The sequence below is a fragment of the Spermophilus citellus genome (assembly GCF_964194105.1).
Source record: "Spermophilus citellus genome assembly, chromosome: 1".
NCBI classification, from domain to species: Eukaryota; Metazoa; Chordata; class Mammalia; order Rodentia; family Sciuridae; genus Spermophilus; species Spermophilus citellus.
In genome coordinates this window covers 143,083,281-143,111,233 of record NC_138182.1, presented here as the reverse complement: position 1 = coordinate 143,111,233, position 27,953 = coordinate 143,083,281, and the positions used below count along the sequence as shown (strand labels likewise).

The 27,953-nt window shown below is 33.9% G+C and overlaps 1 protein-coding gene across 9 annotated transcripts in view; it reads left to right on the top strand.

Moving 5' to 3' along the window:
* The window catches only part of RAPGEF6 (Rap guanine nucleotide exchange factor 6), a 213,992-nt gene that overhangs the window by 119,845 nt on the left and 66,194 nt on the right, over positions 1–27,953 (top strand). For all 9 annotated transcript variants that reach the window (XM_081279815.1, XM_081279813.1, XM_081279814.1 and 6 more), the window contains 9 exons: positions 710–841; positions 10,072–10,249; positions 12,417–12,553; positions 14,636–14,794; positions 15,357–15,509; positions 19,162–19,326; positions 22,467–22,574; positions 24,651–24,854; positions 26,973–27,081. In XM_081279815.1, the coding sequence (XP_081135941.1) occupies positions 710–841; positions 10,072–10,249; positions 12,417–12,553; positions 14,636–14,794; positions 15,357–15,509; positions 19,162–19,326; positions 22,467–22,574; positions 24,651–24,854; positions 26,973–27,081 (1,345 nt within the window). The remainder of the gene's footprint in view (positions 1–709; positions 842–10,071; positions 10,250–12,416; positions 12,554–14,635; positions 14,795–15,356; positions 15,510–19,161; positions 19,327–22,466; positions 22,575–24,650; positions 24,855–26,972; positions 27,082–27,953) is intronic.

Genomic DNA, 27,953 nt, shown 5'->3' with positions numbered 1-27,953 from the left:
GGAAGATCGAGAGTTCAAAGCTGGCCTCAGCAAAAGTGAGATGCTAAGCAACTCAGTGAGAAGACACTGTAAATAAAATACTAATAGGTGGCAGTAGCACATGGGAAGATGAACTCTCCCTGTTTGGTTTACCCCTTTTCTTTGGCTGTATTTGATTACAGTATAAGATGTTCTTTTTTTTTTTTTTTAAAGAGAGAGAATTTTTTAATATTTATTTTTTTTTTTAGTTTTCAGCGGACACAACATCTTTATTTGTATGTGGTGCTGAGGATCGAACCCAGCGCCCGCACGCATGCCAGGCGAGCGCGCTACCGCTTGAGCCACATCCCCGTGTGTGTGTGTGTGTGTGTGTGTGTGTGTGTGTGTGTTTTAATAGTATTCCTACGCTTTACAATGGGAATAGCTGATATTTTTATTTGGTGGTAAAAAGGGGTGAGGTTTGTCCTTTGAAATACCGTTAGTAATGGCAATCTCTTTTGAAAATCGTTCTCTGCTACTCTGTTAGGTTTGCCTAATCATTTTAGAAAGTGCCATCTGCTTGTTACTATTTAAAAGATTTTTAGTAAGAATGAAAAATTTAGGTTAAAAATGAAGTTGTACAGTAATGTACATAAAATGAAAATGTGCTGCAAAAGTGACATTATATTAAAATCTCCTAAAAACATAAAGTTTGACATTTAGAATAACTAAAATTATTTTTCTTCTTCAGCTTCCAGCTGATCTTACCAAGATGCACCTCACAGACAACCCTCATCCACAGGTGACTCATGTGTCTTCTAGTCAGTCTGGTTGTAGCATTGCCAGTGATTCTGGGAGCAGCAGTTTATCTGATATCTATCAGGTAATATCTTAGGATTGTGTGCTGTGCATATAGCGTTTTTATTCTGCAAAATACTCTGTGCCTATGCCTTAGATGGTCATGTATCTTTTAATAGAATATGAAATTCAAGCATAAGGTCTTTGCAAAAGTATGTTTTATATACTGTTTCAAATTCATAAGTATAATTAAGAAGATGATCTATATTTTGAGAAGGATTTAGTAAGTATAGTTTAGTAATATATGACTGTAGCATTCTCTCTCATTTTTTTTTAATCCAGGCAAATCTATCTTAATATATAATGCTTTGGTTAAAAAAGAAAGTAAGAAAAGTTTTTTGAAACCCCTGAGCTCAAACTTATAAAAAGGTTGATATTTAGTTGTATAAGTCTACTAACTATAAGTCATGAAGAAATTTACAGTTGTTTATGAATTGTAAAGACTATTATTATATAACGTGAATTACATACAAAATTAGTAAATTTGCAGACTTTCCCATTCTTAAAACCCCAATAGAAACTTTTAAACTTACTGAGATTTTCAGTGATTGTGTAATAGAAAGAGGGGCTCTGGAAAGACCCATACACAGAGAGAATCCTCACAAAACCCTGCTGAGGTTAAATCCAAATTAGGTTCAAATCAGTGCAGTGTTTCATGATCCTGATAGTGGAATGTCTGTGAGATTTTATTTAATGTAAGATGTTAGGAACAGTTCCCTAGGTATGAGTTTTTATGTCCTGAAGTCCAGTGGTGGTTGATGTCATAGATTATAAAACATAAAACATTACATGTTAATTACATGAAACATACATAATAATCAGAACCAAGATGACTTGGTGTTGAATGAAATTAACATGTAATTTACCCTCCTTTATTACAACCTATATGAAGACAGATCACTTCCATTACCTAAGAAAGAACACTATGCCTTTTTGTCCCCCCTCCTGATCCATAACCCCCAGCAACCACCAATCTTTTTTTTCCCCTAATAGTTTTTGTATTTTCTAGAAAGGCATATAAATGAAATCATATGGTTTTAAAAAACATGATGCAATGAAACTTTCAGATTAACCAATAAAATAAAAGTAAGTTTTAATGAATTTAGGGAGACTGAACAGGTAAAGCGAATAGAAATTAAAATTGTATAAAAAGGAACTCAGAAATTTAAAGGAGAAAATTATGGTAGTGCTGTTGTGACATGTTTGAAATAAATCACAGAATCAGTCTTGAAGCAAGACATGGAACTTTTGTTTCACCAGAAGGACAGGAGGCTGCAAGCAGGTCACCCGTGTACCCCTTGACACCCTTCAGAATTTGGGCATCTCTTTTATATCCAAAGCCACAATCTTCTAGTAAGTCAAAACCATACAAGATACGAAGTGGATCAGATTTCAGGGAACAGCACATTCCCCAATAAAAATGGGGACTAAAAGGAGACTATCTTACATTATATAAAAATAAACATTTTTCAACCATTATGTGATGTTAAACAGGGTGTGCAAAGCAGGATGGCAGAGGCAGGGTTTTCTCATTGGAGAAGTGGGGATTTTGGTTTTGGTGGGGGTTTTTTGTTTTTGTTTTTTTAAAATATGAAATGGAGGCTCAGGGTAAAATGGAGTTTGTCTGGTCAAGGCACATATAGTTTGTCTCCTAACAGTGCTAAATCAAAATGCAAAAATGTAAAATCTTTAAGAGTAGCCAAAGAAAGTAAAAATTCTCAAACTGTTACACTCAGGGCAGTACTGAAAGAAATGCCATAAAGGTTAAAACAAAAACAAGCCACCATATAAAAACAGAAGGGAACAAAAAACCACTACAAATCTAAAAAATACACACGTCTATATACTTATACATAGAATGTACACTGAATTCAAGAGCATCAATTGACATCATTACCAGTGTTTTCTTATTGGTGGTAGGTTTGTGGGTAGTTTTTATTATGTTTCTTAAGGGAACATTGTTATTTCTGTTTTTGACAAATCTTAAGGAGGATATAAAGAGTGTATTGTTAAAAATACAAGTTGAAAATTTTTGAGAAAAGAGAAAGGATTAATTACTAAAGGGTAAAAGAAATTATCTACATTGGCAATACTTAGAAAACTGAATATACTTGATTACAAATGTGTATTGCCAGTACCTTAAAGAGCAATAGTTTAATTGTCTGGAGCACCTAACAGTAACTCTTAGCAGGAAAACTGTTTATACCATTTTATATTGCCAAATACGTGGCTAAAAATCTATGCATTTCTACTGAGCTACATCCCTAGCATCCTATTCATTTCCTTCTTCAGAGTTTTTATGTCTTATTATTTAAAAATAGAAACTCTTGGCTCTCAGAGAAAGTTATTTACCACAGTTTGGGGGGTGGGACGCAAGGAATTGTTTCAGTGAATATGTTTATAAAATCAGATTAGCTTATAACGTTTGGCTGAAAGTAGGTTAGGATGTTGGGTTATTCTTGGATGAAATATTCTATGCATTATCAGAGTTCTCTAAAAGAAATACTTCTTTCTAGATTTCTTTTTCTCTATATCAATCCTTTTTCAATAGCAGGAAAATTGTGAAATACTGACTCTTGAAGAAAAGAGTTTGTCTTTTCATTAACTCATTCTTAAATAGCCTTAGTTTCTATGTGGAAAATAAATGTGTTCCTAAAACTTTGTTATGACAATAACACAATTCCTTAATTTATAACTCTACTGACAGTCTTGTCAAACAAGACTGTCACTTTTCCACGGGTATCTTTTTTTTTTTTTTTAATTTGTTTGGCTACTCCCATTTTTTCAAGTCCTGTTTAATTTGCAAGAATATTTGAATCACATCACTTCTATATTTAAAAAGTGTTTAGAGAAGAAATCCATCCCATTTATTGATTCTTGGTTTTAATTCTTGCTCTTATAGGAGTCCTATTAAGGAAGTTGGGGCTTAATCCCATATGATGAAGATTAGGACCTACTTTTTCTTCTATTAGACACAGAGTCTCTGGTTTAATTCCTGGGTCCTTGATCCACTTTTGAGTTGAGTTTTGTGCATGATGAGAGATAGGGATTTAATTTCATTTTGTTGCATATGGATTTCCAATTTTCCTAGGACCATTTGTTGAAGAGGCTATCATTTTTCCAATGCATGTCTAATATAAGATAATTGTATTCTTGTGGGGTAGTCTCTGTATCCTGTATTTTGTACCATTGGTCTACCAGTCTTCTTTGATGCCAATACCATGCCGTTTTTATTACCATTGCTCTGTAGTATAGTTTGAGGTCTGGTTTAGTGATGCCACCTGCTTCACTCTTTCTGCTAAGGATTGCTTTAGGTATTCTGGGTCTCTTATTTTTCCAGATGAATTTCATGTTGCTTTTTCTATTTCTATGAGTAATGCCATTCTTGGGAGCAAATTTTTACCCCTCACACATCAGATAGAGCACTAATGTCTAGGGTATGTAAAGAACTCAAAAAGCTAAGCACCAAAAAGAAAAATAAATAACCCAATCAATAAATGGGCCAAGGACCTGAACAGACACTTCTCAGAAGAGGATATACAATCAATCAACAAATTTATGAAAAAATTGCTCATCATCTCTAGCATTTAGAGAAATGCAAATCAAAACTACTCTAAAATATCATCTCACTTCAGTCAGAATGGCAGCTGTTATGAAGAAACAACAATAAATGTTGGTGAGGATGTGAGGGAAAAGGTACACTCATACATTGATGGTGGGACTGCAAATTGGTGCAGCCAATATGGAAAGCAGTATGGAGATTCTTTGGAAAACTGGGAATGAAACCACCATTTGACCCAGCTATTCCCCTCCTCGGTCTATACCCAAAGGACTTAAAACAGCATATTACAGGGACACAGCCACATCAATGTTCATAGCAGCACAATTCACAATAGCTAAAATGTGGAACCAACCTAGATGCCCTTCAGTAGGTGAATGGATAAAAAAAAAATGTGGCATATGTACACAATGGAATATTACTCCGCAATAAAAGAGAATAAAATCATGGCATTTGCAGGTAAATTGATGGCATTGGAGATGATAATGCTAAATGAAGTTAGCCAATTCCAAAAAACAAATGCCAAATGTTTTCTCTGATATAAGAAAGCTGATTCATAGTGGGGTAAAGAGAGGGAGCATGGGAGGAAAAGATGAACTCTAGATAGGGCAGATGGGGCCGGGCAGGGAGTTAGCAAGGATGGTGGAATATGATATGATGGACATCATTATCCAAAGTACATGTATGAAGATACGAATTGGAGTGAACATACTTTGTATACATTATATACAAGCAGAGATATGAAAAATTGTGCTATATATGTGTAATAAGAATTGTAATGCATTCTGCTATCATTTATTTTTTTAAATCAATTAAAAAAAATAAAAAGTGGGGGCTGGGGATGTGGCTCAAGCGGTAGCGCGCTCGCCTGGCATGCGTGCGGCCCGGGTTCGATCCTCAGCACCACATACAAACAAAGATGTTGTGTCCGCCGAAAACTAAAAAATATTTAAAAAATAAATAAAATGTGTTTAGTTCCCACCATTACCTGATTTACACTCTTCATTATAAATTCAGATCTTTCACCTCTCGCCACAGTTTGCAGTTTGGTTTTATATTCCAGTATTCCCCTATTTATACATTCTAGATTCAGCTTCATGGCAGATGAAGATGCTATTCCCTGAAAATTTTTGCTTTTTCCTGCACTTGTACTTTGTAGTCATATTTTTCTCATGATATAGCTCTGCCTTGATGACATTTTCATTTTTGTCTCTATCTCCTTGGAATACACAGCAGTTTTTCTCTGTGTCATACCACTTTCCTACTATACTTTTTGTTTTTTTTAAGTTAATTGTAAACTTGACATTTTGCATTACAAGAGTGAATTTATAGAGAGCAGAGTTGATATCTTACTAACTTATATTTCATGCTTGAGTCAAGCACAGTTTTGGCACTTAGAAATTAATCTAGAATTGTTTTTTTGTTTTGTTTTGTTTTAATGAAAGTAGAAACCAGCCAACATTGGTTCTGAGGAAAATGCAGAATAAATCTGCTAATGTTTTATTATACAGGGCAGAGGAGCCCTTACTTTTCCTGCCTGTCCTGTTACAGAGATTATGAAATGGACCAGCCTACACTATATAATTATGAAAGATTAATTTCACAGGATTCTTGTCCTGACCAGAAATCCAAAGAGAAACCCTTATATGGGCCAAATGATCCATGAAAGAGGTTAAATAAAATACTAAAAATGAGAATACAGAAAAAAGCAGAACTGAAAGTGTGAGGTTCTAACTTTATACTTACTGTAAATTTGAAAATGTGGTTTTTGCAAGTTTGTATAACTCTCTTAATTTCAACCTGTGATAGCTACATGTTTATCCAGATGTAAACAGGAAAAATATTCTCTGATAGTTCATTTGGGAAAGGCCAAGTCACCAGCAAATTACCTCAGACTGTCTACAACACCAAATTATATGCACACATATACACAGACACATTCATATGACAGAAAAGGAAAAATACGATAATTTTAATACTTGTATTTTTAGTTCTATCACCAATATACTTTTCCTACCCTGAGCTTATTTTACTTATCATAGTCTTTCTTAGGGCTTACTGTATCCCAGGTGCTAGGATAAAGAGGTTGAAAGGCCGTGTCTTAATCTGCTGTATATCCTACCTTTAAAAAAAAGTAGAACTCATATGTTTTATACTAGCTCTTGATATTATCATATTATTCTCTCAAATTCTGTTTATGAATTTAAAAATAAAATTTGGAGAGGAGCTCCCCCCCCCCCCCCCGTTTAAATTGTGAAGTTTTTGTTTTTTGTTTTAAACTCATAGTTCACACACTTTCTTATTGAGTACACCCAATTCTCCTTATGAGCATAGTATTTAGTTATAACATGGGATTGTCCCTGTATGATGCTTTCAGGTAGACTAGGTGACTTATAAAACACTGGAATTTATTTCTTAGTTTTAGAAGCTGGAAAGTCGAAGATCAGGTTGCCAACAGATTTGTCATCTGATTAAACCCTTTTTGTAGTTCATTTGCCATCTCATAAAGGCCCTCTTTCTAGATAGACACCATCTAACTGTGTCCTCTGGGCGATTTTATTTATTTTATCTTATTTTATTTATTTATTTTGGTACTAGGGATTGAACCCAGGGATGCTTTACCATTGAGCTACATCCCAACCCTTTTTTATTTGGAGACCAGGTCTTATTTAAGTTGCTGGGCTGGCCTTGAATTTGCCATCCTCTTGCCCCAGCCTCCTGTGTTGGTGGGATTGCAGAACACTACTGTATCCATCTGGCCTTTTTCTTAAGGGTACTAAACTAAACATTCATAGGGTTCCAATGACCTAATCACTTTCTTCATAACTTAATCTCTTCATAGGTCCCACCTTCTAATACTACCATCTTGGGGATAGGGATTTAAACATAAGAATTTTAGGGGCTCTAGGAATATATATACCTCAGTGGTCAAACACTTATGTAGCATGTACACGACCTTGGATTCTATCACTAGCACTATAAACAAAACAAAATAGAACAAAAATTCAAAGTGCCACAGACGTTTAGACCATAGAAGTTTGTTGAAAGCCAGCTTGTTTAATCTTTAAGATCTGAAATTAGGTATTTTATTTGGATTGTTTACCAGCTATTACTTAAAGCTGTGCACAAATGTAAACAAGACTCTCATTTGCAAGTATCAGAGCCCTAACTTGAGTTAACAGAAGGATAGTTTATTTACCCACAGAGAAATCAGTGGCAGCTTTAGCCTCAGGGAGCCTGGATACCTGCAAGAATGTTGGCCTCATTTGTCTGGCTCTAGTCATTTGGCGTCCTGTGGCTGGCTTGTTTGTCCTCCCTCTTTTCTTTGGGACACTTGTCACAGGTGCTGTTGCTGCACATGTCATGCTCTTTTAAAAAAATATATTTTTAGTTGTAGATGGACACAATATCTCCCTGCCCTCTCTCGTGTGTGTGTGTGTGTGTGTGTGTGTGTGTGTGTGTGTGTATTTTTTAGATGTTGATGGACCTTTATTTTACTTATTTTTTTGTGGTGTTGAGGATCAAACCCAGTGCTTCATACATGAGGTAACTGAGCTACAACCCCAGCCCCATGTTGTGCTTTTTCTCTGCCTGCATGTTTAATACCTGTTGTTTTGTTATTCTGAATCTTTCTGCCTCTTGCTCAGTATCCTCCTTCCCATTCCCCTGCTCCTTCTCTACCTATTGGTTCCATTTTCTCCCGTGACAGGCATTTCTTTTTTTTTTTTTTAATACACGCCTCAGCACTAAAAAAATAACAAGATCATGGCATTTGCAGGCAAATGGATGGCATTAGAGCAGATTATGCTAAGTGAAGTTAGCCAATCCCTAAAAAACAAATGCCGAATGTCTTCTCTGATATAAGGGGGGGGGTGACTCAAAATGGGATAGGGAAGAAGAGCATGAGAAGAAGACTACCACTAAATAGGGAAGAGAGGTGGGAGGGAAAAAGAGGGAGAAGGGGAATTGCACAGAAGATGGAAGGAGAACCTCATTATTATACAGAATACATATATGATGTTGTAATGAGAAAAAGGAAAAAAAAGTGTGTCACTTTAGATTGGATAGAGAGAAAGGATGGGAGAGAAGGGGAGGAGTAGGAGGATAGGAATGGGCAGCAGAATAGAATTGACAATATGATTGATGTATGTACATTACATGTATGTATTATATGTCAAAATTCATTCTGTTGTCATGTATGACTAAAAATAAATAAATAAAGAATTAAAGACCTGGGGAAAAAAAACCGATTTGGAAAAAAAAAAATACACGCCAGCGGAATGTATTAATGATAGGCATTTTCATGTGGCTTTATTAGGCAGTATACTGTTGTCTTCAGGTGAGCAACTAGAGAAGAAAGGATGCTTTACATATAACTCCAATTACTAAAATCCAGAGAAAAATTTCTTTATACCTCAGCTTACAATAGTGAGGAAATAAGGCACTATAGCCACTAGAATCTTGAAATTTAAGATGGAAACAGCAGTTGCCAAAAAAGAGAGCTTCCTCGGGACAGACAATACAGTAAATGTTCAAAATAGGAGATGAGACAACTGTTTGGGTGAAACTTCCATAGTCTTTATTAATATACTCACACTTGAGTCTTTTTTTGTTATATAGAATTCCTGTGTCCAATTCATTTTTTCTGTAACTGCTTTAACATTCATGCTTTTTCATATATAATATGAATCAAGAGTGTAATATTCAGAAATATTGCCTAATAATCCACTTCAGAATGGTTGTATTTTTTAAAACACATCTTCATTACTTTTTGTGCATTACACTTAATTTATACTTTTGTAAAAATTGCTGGTTCTTTTAGAGATATATGACATAATATATTACCAAAGTTGTGGTTGTTGAATTCATTTTAAAGATTAATTAGAATAATCTCAGCTCTTTTCACACTGTTAGATCTAGTGATAAGGCAATGGAAAACAAGGAGTATCCATCTTTTAAGATGAGCCTATTTTAGCAGTACTATTCTACCTTGTTTCAAACTTTTGGTTTTATATGGTTTTGGTTTGGGGCTTGTGTGTGTATGTGTTTTGGTATTTTATTTTGTTTTGTTGTTATTTTTGCTTTTGTTTTTATTTTGTACCTGGGATTGAACCCATGGGCACTTAGCCGAATCCCCAACCCTTTTTATATTTTTTATTTATAAACAAGAGTCTCAATGCTGGGGCTGGCATTGAACTTGTGATATTTCTGCCCCAGAGAATTATCCCAAGCCACTGGGCCATCATGCCTGGCTCAGACTTTTGTTTTGAATTTACATGATCACCTACCATCTAGCACCTATGATGAAAGAATATATTACTTGTAAAGTCATTGTTGTTAAACTTTCTCTTTCTCATACTTCATGTTTTAGAAACCTTTGAGTTTAATAAAAAAAAAAAAAAGCAAGTGTTTTCTGGAAAACAATATATTTAGTGATCTTTGAATATCTTAACCATTTTATACTTCCTGGCTCAGATTTATCACCTGGATATCTTACTACGGAAAGATAAACATGTATTTGAGACACAAAGAAACCTTTTATAAATAAGCGTCATTTCATTGTAATCTTAACACAGCATGCATTGTTGCCTAAATTCATTTTAATATTTGGTAAGGACACAAGTTTGAGTTATTTCAGACTGTGATATACAATATTTTAATATAAAATGATAAATGATTAAAATTTCTTTCTGTAGGCTACAGAGAGTGAAGTAGGAGATGTAGATTTAACACGTCTTCCAGAAGGACCTGTTGATTCTGAGGATGAAGAAGAAGAAGAGGAAGAGATTGATAGAACAGATCCATTGCAGGGGCGAGATCTTGTTCGAGAATGTCTTGAAAAAGAACCTGCAGACAAAACTGATGATGACATTGGTAAGAAATACATCTGTTCATATAGTTTCCTAGTGTTTCTTAACAAAGTACTCTGAAAACTTAATGCCTTAAAGCAGTGTACATTTATTCTTTCATAATTTTTATGAATCAGAAATTCAGGGAACTATAAAAGAACAATGGATATCTGGAGGCTTGGATCATTGAGAACCATCTTTGAGATTAGCTGACACAGTTTGTAAAGCAAAAATTTAATTTCATTAAACTCATATCCATATGTATTTAAAACAGAATAATAATGTCCAAAGTTTGTGAATTAGCTTCTTAAAATTTTTCAAGAATCATATTTTTATTTTCCTAGCTTAAATTTTTGGGTAAAACTTAATGCATATTCCTCTGTAATTTATTAAAGAATTATTTAGTACATTATTAGTTGGCAAGTTGAATATTAAATATGTTGATGTTATCTTTGAGGAACAAAGGATTACTCAACGTCAAGTATATATTGTTAGGATTCAATCAACATTTTCTCATAGATTTTCTTTTTATACTAGTCTTATTGCTGTTCAAATCAGAAGATGCTCTTGCTAATAACAGCCAAAATTTATATCAGTAAAGATCAAAATATTTGAACATTCATTACCATTCCAAAGATATATTATTTAATATGAACATTATCTGGTCAGAAACTGGAAGTATTGTCATGGAGAAGGTGTTTTTGTTTTTGTCTTTTGCAATGTTGAGTATCAAATCCTCAAACATACTTAGGCAAGCACTTCTGAGTACATCCCCAGCCTGAAAGTGCATTTTAATGGTAAAGAATTACATGCTACGCGGTCTTCAGAGTTTTTTAGAAATTGAAATGTAAGTATTTCCAAACATCTGTGAGCATAGAGCTCCTTATGGTTATTTCTGTTAAAGCCTCTGGGTGACTATCTGTGTTTCTCCTTTTTTCTTTCTTCCTTCTTTGCCACTACCTCTCTGCTAGAGCCATTAATTCAGAAACTGGCAAGGGGCGTTAAGGGATTGAGAAAAGACAGACAAACACATAGAAAGTTGTACCAAGTGGGACACCATCTTCTGATAGAGTAACAGTGACCCAGAGGTAGCTCAGCACATTTATTATATAGGTTTTATTATCAAAAGTTTATTTGTGGGAAGGTTTCTGCAAAGCAGGCAAACTAAAGGACACAGCACTGGGGGAGACATTTGTGTTATCTTATTATGCTCAGAGTTCTGTATCCCTGGGAGCTGGTGCCTGAGCTCAAGGTCCAGACTGATATAACTCCATGCCTTTGCACAGTTTCTTCAAGCCAGGTGTCACCATAGCAACTGAGCAATCTTGACCTGTACAAAGGTACAGGTCAGAGAAAACACAGGCAGTCACAAATCATGATCCAAGTCACTGCTTTCCACGCTTCTTTTTTTTTTTTTTTTTTTTTTTCTTTTAATCCCCTGCCATACTGAGAATTGAAGCCAGGGTCTTCCACATGTGAGACAAGCACTCTGCCACTGAGCCATATCCCCAGTCTTCTTATTTCTTTGAAACATGATCTTATTAAGTTACCCAAGCTGTCCTCATGTCCTCATGATCCTCATGCCTCTGTTTCCTGAATAGCTGGGATTATAGGCATGTGCCGCCACCCCCAGTCTGTTTCTCCCTTGTATTTATCTTTATTGTTCATGTGTCTGTATACTAAAAAATGACTGAGGAACCCATCAGCCTTTATTGTACTACATAATTGCTTTGACAAATCTTGAACTATATTACACATTTGTTACTCCTAACAGTTATTTATTGGCATTGATGAGTTACATTTAAAAAAAGAAAGAAAAATCCCTAGCCAATAAGATTAGAAAAAAAGACTTTTTTCACTAATCTGATAGGTCTAAGGGCATCACTAATCCGAAATACAATGGCATCTCAGGCTAGGCAAATTAGTTAAGCTTTCCAGCTTTATCTCACTTTGAGTTCATTGTTTTCTCTAGGGGTTATAAATTCTGATATCTTTCCATATGCCCATATTTTATGTATGAATCTGAATATACATGTAAAGTAAATAACTGATATTTTTTTCAGTCAATGGTCTTTGTAATCTGGCTTTCTCTACTCTAGCAGCATAAATTCACAAGTCAGTTATGGAATTGGATATTGAAGTCTAGATTTTATTCTCTTTTAATGTATCATCCTGAAATTTGTTTTTTATAGAACAATTACTTGAATTTATGCACCAGCTTCCTGCTTTTGCCAACATGACCATGTCTGTAAGGAGAGAGCTCTGCTCAGTGATGATTTTTGAAGTGGTGGATCAGGCTGGAGCTATTATTCTTGAGGATGGGCAAGAGGTAGGTTAGCAAATAAATGTTACATTATTTAGTATGGATGCTAATTTCTACTAATTTTACTTTTAGAAGAATTTTATTTCCATAACCTCGTGTAAATCCTCACTTTTGAAATTTAAACTGAACAATGAGCTAGAAGGAACACTTAAATTTGAAGTAGTTATGATTTCTAAGGAGAGAAATTTTTTGTTTAGCTTTACTTTATCTTAATTTTTATTTCCTAGCAATGGATTTTGTGCAAAATAGATAACAAATTTGGTTCAACAAATATTATTTATTTTCACTTCTCAAGGTTCTTAATTATTATTCATGTATTTATATCATTGTTTAAAAATGTTTATAAAGTTAAATGTATGTATTCTCCGTTTTCTTTCTCTATATTAACATGAAAAACTGAGGCAGATGTATTGGTACCACTGCCTCCTACTGGACAAATCCCAATTGGGGCATTTATGTGGCAATTCTGTGTTTTAAACTGCTTAGATAGATGCAGCTGAGTGGAGAAAGGATGCAGTGGGATTAGAAAGTACGACTATTGTTAGGAAGTGTTTTGCTATTTTTCTTATCAAGTTAGTAATGATTAATGCTGAGATATTAGTTGCTGAACATTGTCATTTGTTTCTAATAGGAATAAAAATTGGTACAGTATTTCTGGAAAGTCATTTTTCTAATGTCAAAAGATGTTCATTATAGCATATTTGTAATAGTAAAAATTGGATGTGACCCAAAATATCCAAGAATAAGAAATGGTTATTCAAATTATTACATAGCCACAGAATATGACATATGCTGGGCAAGTATTCTACCACTGAACTACACCCTCAACTTCTCACATTATTTTAAAATTATTTGATGGAAATTCTGTGAGGGCAGGGGCCAAATCTCTAGTGTTTTTTGTTTGTTTTTTAACATATTTTCTCTTTACATTCTACACATAAAGTGTGCTCCCCAAAAAGTTTGGTGAATAGATGAGTATAGCATTAAATTTTTTTAAAAAGCAAAATAATATAAATATCTTAACTATTCAAAATGATATGCGCACAGATGAGAAATAAGCCAGACTTTTTTCCCCCCACAATTTTTTGTGTTGTCTTAATTTCCCACAGTTCCATCAGCAAAAATTTGTTGTATGTCAGCTGTGTACCGGCTTCTGCTCTAGACCCAGGGATGTAGTGGAAAAAACTGGGTAGTCCCTATTCTCAAATAGCCTATGTAATCCACAAGTTCAGTAGTGAGTATATTTTACATTTAAAACAGTAAAAAAAAAAAAAAAAATACACTTTGTGAAAAAAAATATTTCTTTATACACTAATTACCTTTTGGAACTGACAATCCTAGATTTTCCCTTAACTCACATTAAAACTATTGAAAGTTTACCATATAATAAGAAGGGTTGTTTATTAAAGGGAATTAAATGGTCTTTTATTGACACACAGTGACCTTTAAAAGAAATATCTCCCTGAAACATTAATTTCTTCCATATAAATGAGGGCATTGTCTTCTTAACATCAGGAGAAATTTTGAGCATTCTATTTTGTTAGATATGCCTTAAAATTCAGGCTTTTTCTAGTCTTTCTAAATTAATCACTATCTTTTTTGGTATTCTTACTACATGTCAGACACCTCTAAGCACTTAGTATGAAATAACTCAATTTATATAGTAATTCTATGATAGATTCTATTGTTAGGACCATTTTAGCAGTTAAAAAAAAAAAATGAGGTTCAGAATGGTTATATAACATGCCAAAAGTCACCAGGCTAGTTAATGGCAGGGTCTGGATTAAAATTCCAAAAAATCTGTGTTCTTAAACATTACATTTTTGCCTCAGGAAATTTGGTCATCATGAAAGCTCCTGATTTCCTTTGGTTACTAAAAGAAGAAAGTGTAAAATAAACTTCAGTGGTTATACAGACTAGAATAAAGAACATAAAATGTTTCTAAAAGTGCTTAATAATATAACCAGATTCTCTTTTTCACTCTTTCAAATTATGCAAATTATATATTTTGATTTAGATTTTTGTTCAAAGTTAACATATAACTATCACTTCTAAAAGATTCTTAAAACCTTTTGTTTTTCTCTATAGCTTGATTCATGGTATGTTATTTTAAATGGCACTGTAGAAATTAATCATCCAGATGGAAAAGTTGAAAATCTCTTTATGGGAAATAGTTTTGGAATTACTCCCACTCTTGATAAGCAGTACATGCGTGGTATTGTCAGAACTAAAGTAGATGATTGTCAGGTAAGCTTTTCTCTTGCTTGTTTGATTTGAAATGGCTGAACCTGATTTTTTTCCTTCCTTAAAATAAAATCACTGTATGTGAGAATGAGGAGTTTCAATAGCTCATTGTTAATAAAGGAAACTCAATTTTATAACTGCCTCAAATATTTATGGGATTGAGCAAACTATAAATTTTTTAAGAGAATGTGCCAAGTAACTGCTAGTTTGTTGCATTTCTTTCTGATATTAGCCAGCTCAGAGTCTTTTTAAAACAAGGGAAAGAAATAGGAACTTCAGAGTTGTTTGTTTCTAACTTACTCCTGCTTCGTGTTTTCTTTGTGTAGTGTCAGTTTTGAGAGAAGTGGATGTTCACTTCTCCTTTTAGAGCAAAATTCAAACGGATTTGACTTCTTCGGTCTCTTTATGTGTACATTGTTTCACCTTGATTTTTGTTAAAAGTTTAAAGGATTGAATGAAAGAACTGATGCCGCTTGATTTCTTGCCTTTGTGCTCTGCTTTGGTGCATAGTGATATATTTATGTACTATAGGTTCATTAATTGTCCCCATGTTGTTCTTGGACAGTTTGTCTGCATAGCCCAGCAGGATTATTGGAGAATTTTAAATCATGTGGAAAAAAATACCCATAAAGTTGAAGAAGAAGGAGAAATTGTTATGGTGCATGAGCACCGCGAATTAGACCGGAGCGGAACCAGGAAAGGACACATCGTAATCAAGGTGTGTATTTTAACTTATTATTCTAGATATTGATAGAATAAAGTTTTCAACTTGCTTTTAAAAAGGCTCTGAACTCCTTTTTTAAATAGTGCAAGATAACTTCACTAACAAATTGAAATCTAATTTTAATCAATATATTTGTTCTTTTGCCTTTTTCTAAGCTGATTTTTATCCATTTTAATGTTGAAAAATAACTTACTGCCATTTCATATCAGCATGGATAGGGGATGGGTGTTGTTTTGGAATATACTGGTCAGTTTTTCTTCTAAAATGTATTTTATATTTAGAAACAATAGAAATTCAAGGATTAGCCACAAAGGCATAGGACTCATAGATGAAAATGCAGAGTTAAAATAGGCATTGATTTCTCCATATCTCACTTTTTTTCTAAGTCTAAAGATGGTGGTAATACAGAAGGACTTGATTAAGATTAAATGAGGTAAATCAAAAGCTTTAGTACAGTTACAGAATTAAGTATGTATTCTCATACTTTCTCTCTCCCCGCCCCTTCCCCTATTCCTTGCCTTCTTCCTCCTCTGTTCTTTAAAAACCTCTGGATATAAAGTAGAGCCATATAGTCGAAAGGGAGAGAATAAATGCATAGCTTCTTGTCTTTTTGGACTAGTCTTGGTTGCTAATTGGAAATGGAGGAATTTATTTAATATGAGGAGTATGGATCAGAAAGACAGATCTAAAGCTGATATCATGTCTACTCTTCCTTAGAATCAAGACTTTCTCAGAGCTGTCTCTCTTTTCCTAACTGATGGTTTTAAGCTTTTTCTGTAGAGAAAAAATGAACATATCAGTGACCTTAGGGTCATGTATATATTTTATTTTAATTCCTTTGTCTTTTTGTAAGGACTTCTATGTTTATAATAATTTCAAAGTTACAGAAAAGTTGCAAGAACAATATAAAATCTCCCTGAGTCAGATTTCCCTCAATTTTAATATTTTACTGCATTTGCCCCATTGTCATTAGTGGAAATGGAAAGTAACCTGCAAAAGTAATGCCCCATCACTTCTAAATATATCATATGTATTTCCTAAAAACAAGAATGCTCTCCTGCATAAACACCATGGAATCCTTCCAAGTTTGGAGCTAAACATTGCTGAAACAGAAGGATTCAGCCCAAAAATCATGTTAGTTATTCACCAGCAATCCCATCATTGCCACTTTTTTATTTCTGGTCTAGGATTTCATCCAGGAACACAGATTTAGTTGTCATGTCACTTCAGTCTGTTCCTATTTTATATCCTGTAGGAATAACCCTTTACCTGGATCAGTCTAGTGTTTCCTCCTCCCAGCAGGAATTTCACAGAAATGATGACATGCACTTCTCATTACACCACATCAGGGGCCACAAGATGTTACCTTTTCCACCATGGTAAAATAAACCTTGATGCCCTGCTCACATTGATGTCTCATCCAGGAACACAGATTTAGTTTCTTCACTGTAAAAATTACCATTTGATCCTTTGTAACTGATGGGTACTTGGTAAAGGGATATTCTGAGATAGTATCAATAAAACTACCTCTAGTTCGTGGATAGTTACGAACTTCTACCCAGAAGTTTTTACTTCCACTGACTGACTGACTACTCTTGCCTGAAATGGTGAGACCTTATTACTATAATTTCTTGCATATTTTTAAACTGTCATTTTGTAAAGATGAGCTTTCTTTTCTTCTACATTTATTAATATTAGTATAGACTTATGTATTCACCAGTATTATTCCTTAGATCAAATTGTTTGAGATTTAGCCAGTGAAGCCCTCTTTAAGCTGACTCATATTATTTTGACATGTCCCTCTCTGGCAGATAGTAAGGCTCATCATGAACTTGATTTACACCAGATTTTGAAGTCAGCTGTTTCCCCCAGAGTATACAGGATCTTTCCAGTTGAAGATGGTATTTATGAACCAATATCTGGATATTCCCTTTGTTTTTAGATCCTCTCATCAGATAAAGCTAGGAAATCTATCTATGGATGGATGTATTACAAATACGTGCCCATTTATTACTTTTTCTGTTAAACATCTAGGGGTTTATACTGATACATCCAATCCAGTATTACACCCCATACAGGGTTTTCTCTACCCTTTTTCTTTCTGTTTCTATAAGTACATTCACCAACAATGACTCTTGTTATTCTCTGTATATTTACATATTTGCTTATTGTAACCAATCTCTGGCGAACCATCTGTTTTGCCTGCCACCTCTGTGTGTTCATCCAGCATCCCAACTTTTTTTCTTCCATCTGAGACATAGAGGTTTATTTAGGAAAGCAGAGGCATATTTAAGGAAGAATGTGGGCTATCTTGAGAGGGAGAAGTCACTGGGACAAAGCAAGTAGTACACATTAAAGGGAGAATGTGGGCCATCTCCAGAGGAAGAAACAGCAACCTTTTGGTGTGTGAGCATCCTACCTTCTCAGCTGCTAATAAACATAATTACCTGACTCATCTTTAAAGTTTAGAATGTATAGCTTCATGTCTATAAGAGACCCTGCCTCAATGACTTAGCCAGTCAAAATGATGGCCTCTGTTTAATGTTGACCAGTTTACACCATGACTTCCGATATATATAATCTAAAAACAACATTTAAGTGACCCTAAACCATCGATGATAATAAAGCCAATTTGGTGTTTAGAGGGTGGAAGAATAAGAATAATCTATGGTCTCCTTGTTCCTTAAGTTAGTTAAATGAAAATACTGTCTTATGACTTCCTTCAGAGAAATGATTTACATACTTAGCGGTGGGCACCTTTTTAAAAAAGATAAAATTCTTAAGTACTTTGTAGTACTAAAGTATGTTTAATGTACATTTATTTAATGTACATTTATTCTGAGCAACAAGTTGTTTGAATGAAGCAAATTGAAGTTTGGGGTCATGAGCAACAGTTAATTTTTATATCAGGCTTACCATCTGTTTTATTTAATTCAGAAGCTCAAAGAAGAGCAATGGTAAATGTTTGTTTGTATTCTTTTGATAAATTTACAGACAGGCAAGCATTTAAAACTCTGAATGTAAAAACTATCTATAGGACTTCTCATTCCTCCCAAGATGGTGAGCTAGCAGAGATAAAATGTAGAAGGAAACTATTTGAGGAAGTAACAGCAGTAAAACTGGCTTTTTTTGAACTGATATATTATTCCTGCAGCTTGGGACAGAAGAGAATTTGAAGTGAAATAAATTTGACAAAAAGCTTGCTTGCTTCCTTTTTTCTTTTTCTTTTCTTTTTTTTTTTCCTTCTTTCTCCCCGCCCTCTTTTTTTTTTTTTTTTTTTTTTTTTTTTTTTTTTTTTTTTTTTTTTTTTACTTCTTGCTTCTTCCTTCTTTTGCCTGGGACAGTCATTATATACCCCCATTATACTAGAAATGGCAGTAAGAGCCCACACAAGGAATAAATCAATTAAATTCTTGAGGATGCCAATGGAAAAAGGTACAGCTGAGTAAATGCTGTTTTGGGTACTCATTTCTATATTTTTTCTCATCTAAACCTCTACTGCTGCATTACAACCTAGAAAGACTAGCTACTCCCAGCGCTAAAGATTTAAAGGTGAAATTACTTTGGGGATTTGTATAAGGGAGTGGCTATAAAGGAGAATAATCAATGGGAGTTAATTGATTCCGTTTTGTCCTTGGATTTTTAGGCAACACCTGAGCGTCTCATTATGCATTTAATAGAAGAACATTCCATTGTGGACCCAACTTATATAGAAGATTTCTTATTAACTTATAGGACATTTCTTAAAAGTCCTTTGGATGTTGGAATCAAGCTTTTGGAATGGTTTAAGATTGACAGCTTAAGGGATAAGGTTGGTTTTAAAAATATCATGGGTATGAAAGTGATTTTAATGTAGAATTTTTGTTTTGAAGTACTGGGGATTGAACCCAAGAGTATTTCACCATTGGATTACAACCCCATTGATTTTTGTTTTTATTTTATTTTGAGGGTATCACTAGTTTGCTAAAGCTGGTCTCAAACCTGCAATCCTGCTGTAGCCTCCTCGGTTGCTGGGATTATAGGCATGCACCACCACACACAGCAACATTTACATTTTATTAATGAATGTTTCGCAGTTGATAGATTAAATGTTTACTTTGATAACAAAATTTAGTTCACCTAAAAAATTAGTAAGTTGGTATAGACATATATCTGCTTATCGACTTTTATGATAGCGTAGCCTATTTCAAGGGGACATGAATTTTTTTTTTTTTTTAGACATGAATCTTACAAGGCAAAAATTGAAATAAGGCTGTGATGTTGCTCTAAATTCAGGAAACGTAATACCTGCATAAGTGTTTTAGAATTTTACCAAAATATTTTATAATCATTTAAAAACAATATGTTAAATCCTAATTTCTCTGTCCTGCTACTTATTTAAATTTTTCTTTGAATTTGCATTAAATGTTATTTGCTATTTAAAATAGATTATTTTGCCTATTTCATGGTATGTACAGTTTAATGGAAATATTAGTAATACCTCAGCAAATTAGTGGGAAGTAAGTTGTTCTAAGAAAATAAAAAGTAGGATCATAATGGCAAAGAAAATAAGTTAGATGAAGGCAAACTTGATTTTTTGTTGGGGGTGGGGGGGATACTGAGGATTGAACCCAGGGGCATTTAACCACTGAGCTACATCCCCAGCCCCTTATATTTTTTTTTTTTTTTTTTTTGAGACAGGACTGTCTTTAAACTTGTGATCCTCCTGCCTCACCCTCCTGAGTCACTGGGATTACTGGTGTGCACCCCCACACCTTACTAAACTGTAGAATTGTATTATTTTGGAGATTAAAGTGTGCAAAACTACAGACTTGTCTTCCTCTCTTTTTTTTTTTTTTTTTTGGAATTAATTATAATTACTTTGGTTCCTGAGAAAATAAAGGCATGCCTAGAGACTGAAAAAAATATGATTTAGAAATAGCTAGATTTCTACATGCAAAAGAATGAAACTGGATTCTTACTTACCTTACACCATATACAAAAATTTACTCTGGGGCTGGGGATGTGGCTCAAGCAGTAGCGCGCTCGCCTGGCATGCGTGCGGCCCGGGTTCGATCCTCAGCACCACATACCAACAAAGATGTTGTGTCCGCCGAGAACTAAAAAATAAATATTAAAAATTCTCTCTCTCTCTCTCTCTCTCTCTCTCTCTCTCTCTCCTCTCTCACTCTCTCTTTAAAAAAAAATTTACTCAAAATATATCAGAGGTTACACCATTCATAAAAATTTACTCAAAATGTATAAGAGGGGCTGGGAATACAGCTCAGTTGGTAAAGGGATTGCCTCACAGGCACAAGGTCTAGGTTCCATCCCCAGCACCACAAAAAAAAAAATAAATAAATAAAGGCAATATAAGAGATTAAAGTATAATATTTTTACAAGAAAAGATAATAGTAAATCATGATGACCTGGGTTTTGGCAGTAGTGTTTCAGATATGACACCAAAAGCACAAGCAACAAAAGAAAAAAAAATAGATATTTGAATTGCATCAAAATTAAAATGTTTTCTGTATCAACTGGTAATCAAGAAATACAGGACAACACATGGAATGGCAGAATAAATTTGCAAATCATATCTGATAAGGGTCTAGCATCCAGAATATATAAAGTATTTTTACAATTTGGCAACAGAAGGACAAACAACACAATTGGAAAATGGACAAAGGACTTAAACATTTCCCAAGGAAAATGCATAAGTGGCCATCAAGCACATGAAAAAGATGCTCAACATAATTAGTCTTAGGGAAATACAGCTTGAAGCCATTGTGAGATATCACTTTGTATCCACTGGGATGGCTTTGTAAAAAGAAGGAAAAAGACCAAAAAAAAATTAAAAAACAAAGAATGTGAGAAATTAGATACCCCACCCCCAATATTAATGATGGAAATGTAAAATAATATAGCCTCTGTGAAAGACTGTTTGACATTTCTTCAAAAATTTGAACATAGAGTACCCATACAATCCAGTAATTTTTCTCCTAGGTATGTGCCTGAAAAACAGGTTCTCAAACAAAAATTCGTACACAGATTCATAGCACTATTGACAATAGCAAAAAAGTGAGGATGATCCAGATATCCCACTAATGTTTATCATGGATAAACAAAACATATATAGCAATTTAATAAAATATTATTCATCCATAAAAAGAAACAAAGTACTAATTAAAAGAAGCCAATCACAAAAAGCTAATATTACGTGATTCTGTTTATATGAAATGTCCAGAATAGGCAAATACATACAAAAGTAGACTAGTGGTACCTTCCAGGGTCTGGAGAAAGAACAGAATGGGAAGCATTTACTAAACTAGTTAGTGATAATGGTCATATAACATTATAAATGTGTGAAATGCCATTGAATTGTGCACTTTAAATTGATTGAAATGGTGAATTTTATGTGCATGTGCATTTTACATAATTTTGAAAATATATGACTCAAAATTACATTGCTAACTATATTACTACTTAACATTTTCTTACTTTTAATCTATGGAGCAAAGTAAACAAACCAATTCACCATTTTTGAAAATTGACAGTATTTACAATGAATGAAATATCAGATTTGTTTTCATTAAAATTTGGGGTTAAATATGTTTTTAGCTATAGAAACACTTATACTATTTTTTATATGATTACCTGCTCTTATGATATGAAGTTTGTATTTTGAGATGCTCTGAAATACATATCCCATGTATTTATTCCATTTTAATGAATATAAGATGACTTTTATCTTCTGAATGCACAGAGTTCTCTGTTGCTTGTGTACCCAAGGAAGCAAAATTTTAGACTAAAGCATGCCTCTGTTAGAACAAGCCTTTTTATATTCAAGGAAGGGGAGAAGAAGGTTAGTCATAAAGCTCTGTTCTTCCTTAGTTTGGGGCATGTTTTTGGAATGTACTTTTTCAGAAATAATGCCTCTCATAACCATATGCTGCCTTTTCTGTGTTTCCACAGGTGACACGGATTGTATTATTATGGGTAAATAATCATTTTAATGATTTTGAAGGTGATTCTGCTATGACTCAGTTTCTGGAAGAATTTGAAAAAAATCTGGAAGATACAGTAAGGCTCAAATGAATTTCTTTTTCAGAGTTGCTGCTCCTCAGTGAGAACTATTATTCAGAACAGCAGCGGCTTTTGTATTATCCTGCATACTAAATGTCCGTTCTGAGAACTCTGTAATTCTGCTTATCCTCTGCCACCTCAGCTGAAACAAAAATCATCCTTTTAGACTCTGTTTTTCATTTTTAGTTTAAGACTAGTATCTCTTAGGTCCTCAGGCTTCTAAGTACTGGGCATATGTGGATCAGTCCATAGTCACCCATGTCGCTGATTTAGGCATTTATGTATACATATGTGTCTTTGCTTTTGGTCTCTTTTTCAGCCATTTCTTTTCTACTTCCCAGTTTAGGAGCTCATTATTTCATTATACCTGTTCTATTATAGTAGCCTGCTAAATGGTCTTAGTTCTCGTTTTCTTGTACTCCATTCTGTGTGTCCAAAAGATAGATATTAAAGTACAAACAATGCATATTGCTTGTCTTTGTTAGCACACCATATTTTTTTTATTTTTTTAAGAGAGAGATTTTTTTTTTTTTTTTAGTTTTCAGCGGACACAACATCTTTGTTTGCATGTGGTGCTGAGGATTGAACCCGGGCCGCAAGCATGTCAGGCAAGCGCACTACCGCTTGAGCCACATCCCCAGCCCAGTACACCATATTTTCTACCAAAGTAGTGTCTCACCTTATACTCGTGTCACTCATCTACTTTTTCAGGATTTTTCTTATGTACTATAGATTATATCTAAACCAGACTATTTTGTAGTTCTTTATCACAGACCTTGTTGTATTCTCTTCTCCCAGTCTTGCTGTTTCCAGGTATGTGCAACTTTCAGTGCATATCTTTTATATCCGATCTACATTAAGACTTTGTGGATCTCCCTGCTACATGTGCTTTCACCTTTTCTAAATATACAGTATTTAAGAAAATTCCTTCAAGGTCTTCTTAACTTCCACAGTAGCTATTGATGAATACATTTTATTCTCCTTGTCACATAGAATTCAGCTGCAACTAGGTTGTCTGCTTCTAGCAGCTTGAAATTTTTGGAAATAAATAATGTAGTATAATGGTTAAGAGTACAGCTCAGGAATCAGTTTGCCTGAATTAACATTCATACTCCATCACTTGCTCGATATGTGAATTTGGACGAGTTGCCTAACCTTTATGTTCCTGTTTACTTATTTGAAAGATAATAGCCCCTACTTTAATGAGATTGTATGAAGATTGTAGTGAGTTAATGAATAACAATATGAAAACAATCCTGGCACATAGCAGATGCTTAAGAATTATAGTCTTCAGAGTCTTAGTGGCTTGAGTTGCCTGAAGAAAAAAAATGGAAGATTTGATCCAATTTTTACCCCTTAATTCCTATAGACCTCTCAGCAGCATATCTGCTTTGTAAAATGGGGAGAAATGAACAAGGACTGGGAAACCTGATATAGAGGCACACCAACGTCAATAGTCATGAGATGAACAAGATAGGTGTTTGTATTACGAAAGTTCAGAGAATGAGAAGTAATTTTTTTATCATCCCTGTGGGGATGAGATAACATTTTGAAATCTTTTGTTGGTGGTGGTGGTAGTGATGGTTCTAGGGATTTAACCCAGGGGCAGTCTGTCTCTGAATTACATCCCCAGCCCTGATATTTAGTTTTCTTTTTAACTTATCTAAGTTGCTGAAACTGGCCCTGAACTTGCAACCTCCTGCCTCAACCTCTTCAGTTGCTAACCTGTGATTATCTAAAAGACTTTAAAATCGTACTCAAAGGGCTGGAGATGTGGCTCAAGCGGTAGCGCGCTTGCCTGGCATGCGTGCGGCCTGGGTTTGATCCTCAGCACCACATACGAAGATGTTGTGTCCGCCGAAAACTAAAGATAAATAAATAAATATTTAAAAACAAAACAAAAACTTTTAAAAAATAAAATCGTACTCAGACATCTTATTCTTGAGAGTGTACTGCAGTAGACGTACCCTCTCCTTTAGTTGTTTTTATGTTTATAGTTCTTATTTTAATAATTTTTGATGATTTTAGAAGCCTATAGGAAGACATAATTTTACTCTTTTTTTTACTTTACAGAAAATGAATGGTCATCTTAGGTTATTGAATATCGCCTGTGCTGCAAAGGCTAAGTGGAGACAGGTTGTGCTACAAAAGGCTTCTCGAGAGTCACCTTTGAATTTCAGCCTTAATGGAGGAAGTGAGAAGGGATTTGGTATTTTTGTTGAAGGAGTAGAACCTGGTAGCAAAGCTGCTGATGCAGGACTGAAACGTGGTGATCAGGTAAGTAAATGACTCACCATTTAAATTAAAGCCATTTTATCAACACAATAGTCTGTTATTTTTGTTCTTATCCGATATTTCTTAAGTAGATATAGTCAGTTTGAGTATTTGTCTGAGTGCCTCTTAAGAGGTGGTATTCTAATATGGCTTACTTTTTAAACACATTTATTATATATCCACTGCTGTTAATAAAAAAGTTGATCTAGCGTTTGAACCAGCTCGACCAGGCCTCATCATCGTGACCTCCTTTGGGCCTGCCTCATACCCCAAGGATTAATTTTGAAGGAAGGGTCATTTCACTTCTTATGTAAGTGGCTGAAGATTACCATAAGTGATGGTATCAACTTAAATACTGTTCATATGATAACATACTACATTTATAAGCCAAGTGAGTCAGGTGAAGGACCAGAAAAAATGAGACACTGAAAGGAATTTGGTGATGATCCATATCTTCCATTTAGACATAAGGTAACTACTGAGCAGGCGGTTTGAAAATGTGATTTACTTATAACCTTTTGTTACATTAAAAATGCAATTCCCATGCTAACCTCAGTCCTTCCAGGCATATTTATTACATTCTCAAATGATAAAGTTTCTAAATTTGTATTTTTAACAAAGCTCTCTAAGATGATACTCATGCACATCAGAGGGTTGTTTCCCAGATCTTAGATACCATCAGACTCACTTGAGAAACTTACTTTTTCATGTTCAAAAACTTATTCATTCAGTTAAAATGTGGTTTTATTTTAATTTTTAACTGAACCATACTATCACTTTTTTAATATGATAAGGGTATTCACATTATAAAAAACTATTTTGAAAGATGCTATACTTCAAAATAGTGATTCATAACCAATGGGTGATTTCTGCTCCAAGAGACTTTTGAGTTTTTTGCTTCTTGTTTTTTTGTAGTGGTACTGGTAGTCAAACCTAGAGCCTCCCTCACTTGAGGATTCTACCACTGAGCTACATCCCCAGCCCTAGATAGATAGGTAGGTAGATAGATTTTGTTTTGTTTTTGTTTTTGTTTTTTTCCCTTTTTTGGTACCGGAGATTAAGCCCAGAGGCACTTTACCACTTAGCTACCTCCCCAGTCCTCTTGATTTTTATTTTAATTCAGCGTCTTACTAAGTTGCTGAATCTGGCCTCAAATTTTCAATCCTCCTACCTTAGCCACCCAAATTCCTAAGAATGAAATTTAATCTGCTTTTCCTTCTTCCATCAGCCCTCTCCATTACTGTGGAGATGATCTGAGGCTTTAAGCAACTCCCACACCCTCAAAAAAGGGGATCTCTTTATTTTTATTATTTTTGCATAATACTGTATTATCTGTTTTAGTAGATGCAGGTCTTTTTAACTTGAATTTTACTTCTGTAGAATTTTTTTTTCATAATGTATCGTTATGCATTCTTTCTTATCCTTTTGGAAGTTTTATATCAGTCCCTTAGATCTTTCTTCTTTGTTGATTATTTTTTATTCATTATATTTCTCTCTCTATCACTCTTTATTGGAATTGGCATTTTTTAAAACTAAACTTGTATAATTCTGAGGTACAGCCAAATTGGGCAATCCTTGATGTTCATATGAAAAAGAACTTATCTCAGTTATGCTTCTTATTGTTTGGCTACCTGATACAATCAGTGACAGCAGGTTTTTAAATATATTTAGAGAGCTACTTTCAAATGAATTATTTCACTTTTAAATGCAGTAAATTTACACATAGGATATTTGACTATACATACACACAGGTGGTAATTTTTGATATGATCTGATATGGTCAAAATTTTTCATTTATGAACTTTTCTGTGATCTTTGTTAAAAAAAATCCTTACTATTATCCTAAAGTGAATGAACTTTAAAAAAAAAAAAAAATATATATATATATATATATATATATATATATATATATATATAAAATTTACAGTAGGGAATTTGGAAAATGCAACCATATAGGAGAAAAAAATAAATACCCATCTACCTTCTCCCAAAGAGAGCCGTTGTTTACTTATGGTACATTTTATTGAAGTCCTACTGTACTTTTTCAGCCAGCATAAACTTTTTTAAGCTTTTGTCTTTTTACATTTTCTTCTTAATTTGTATTTTTCAAATACTCTTAAGATAATGGAAGTAAATGGACAGAATTTTGAGAATATTGCATTTGCAAAGGCCCTTGAAATTTTGAGGAATAATACTCATCTTGCACTAACTGTGAAGACCAATATTTTTGGTAAGTTTTGTTATAAATACTGTCTGAGCTTTGCTTTTTTTTTTTTTTTTTGTAATAGAAAAGTAAAGTCATAACAAAGAAAAGAAAAATAAAATGTAAAACATTTCTTATCTGAGCTATTAAGGTATTATTAGGATTGCTAATGTGTGTAGTACAATTTAGAATTTTCACTTTTCATTTTTGCTTATTATTTTGATATCTTAGAAAGTTTGAAAGTAGGATTCTAATCTTTTAACTAGCTTTCTGAAATAATGTAAATGCCAGATTGTTTCATGGAAATTAATTAAAGCACTGAATTAATGATCAGTGAATTACAGATTTCTAAGAAGAGACTCTACCTTCCTGTGTAAAAATGTTGATTATGTCATATAAACAAAGCAAATGTTCATCTTGTACTTCTTTTATTAAGAAATTTATGGGGTTTCTTAATAACTTTAAGAAAGAATTTATTGTCATTTGGATTCATTTGATACCACAGGATTTTTATTAAAATTCAGAGAAAGGCAACAGTAAATACAGTATAGCCATTGAAAATTGTCAAAGAAAATTTAAGAGTTTTTATTTAAGAGCTGGTTGCCCTAGGTTTCAGTTGCAATTAGAGAAGTAAGAGTTGACTTTTAAAACTAGGCCTATAGAAAGGAAGTGTGAGTTTTAATTTTTCCACTGTAACTCCTCTTTATACTCTGCTTAGTAATATTGAAAAAGGAGGCATTTGTTATTTTTCCTCTTTTTATTGGAGTCACTTTGACTGAATTACATCATGTTGACTCCTATATATAACAGTCAGTTGGCAACTATACAGTACTTAACAAAGAATAAGTAAGTAAGCCTTCAGCATTTTTGGATTTCCTAGAGGTGACACTAGTATTTAG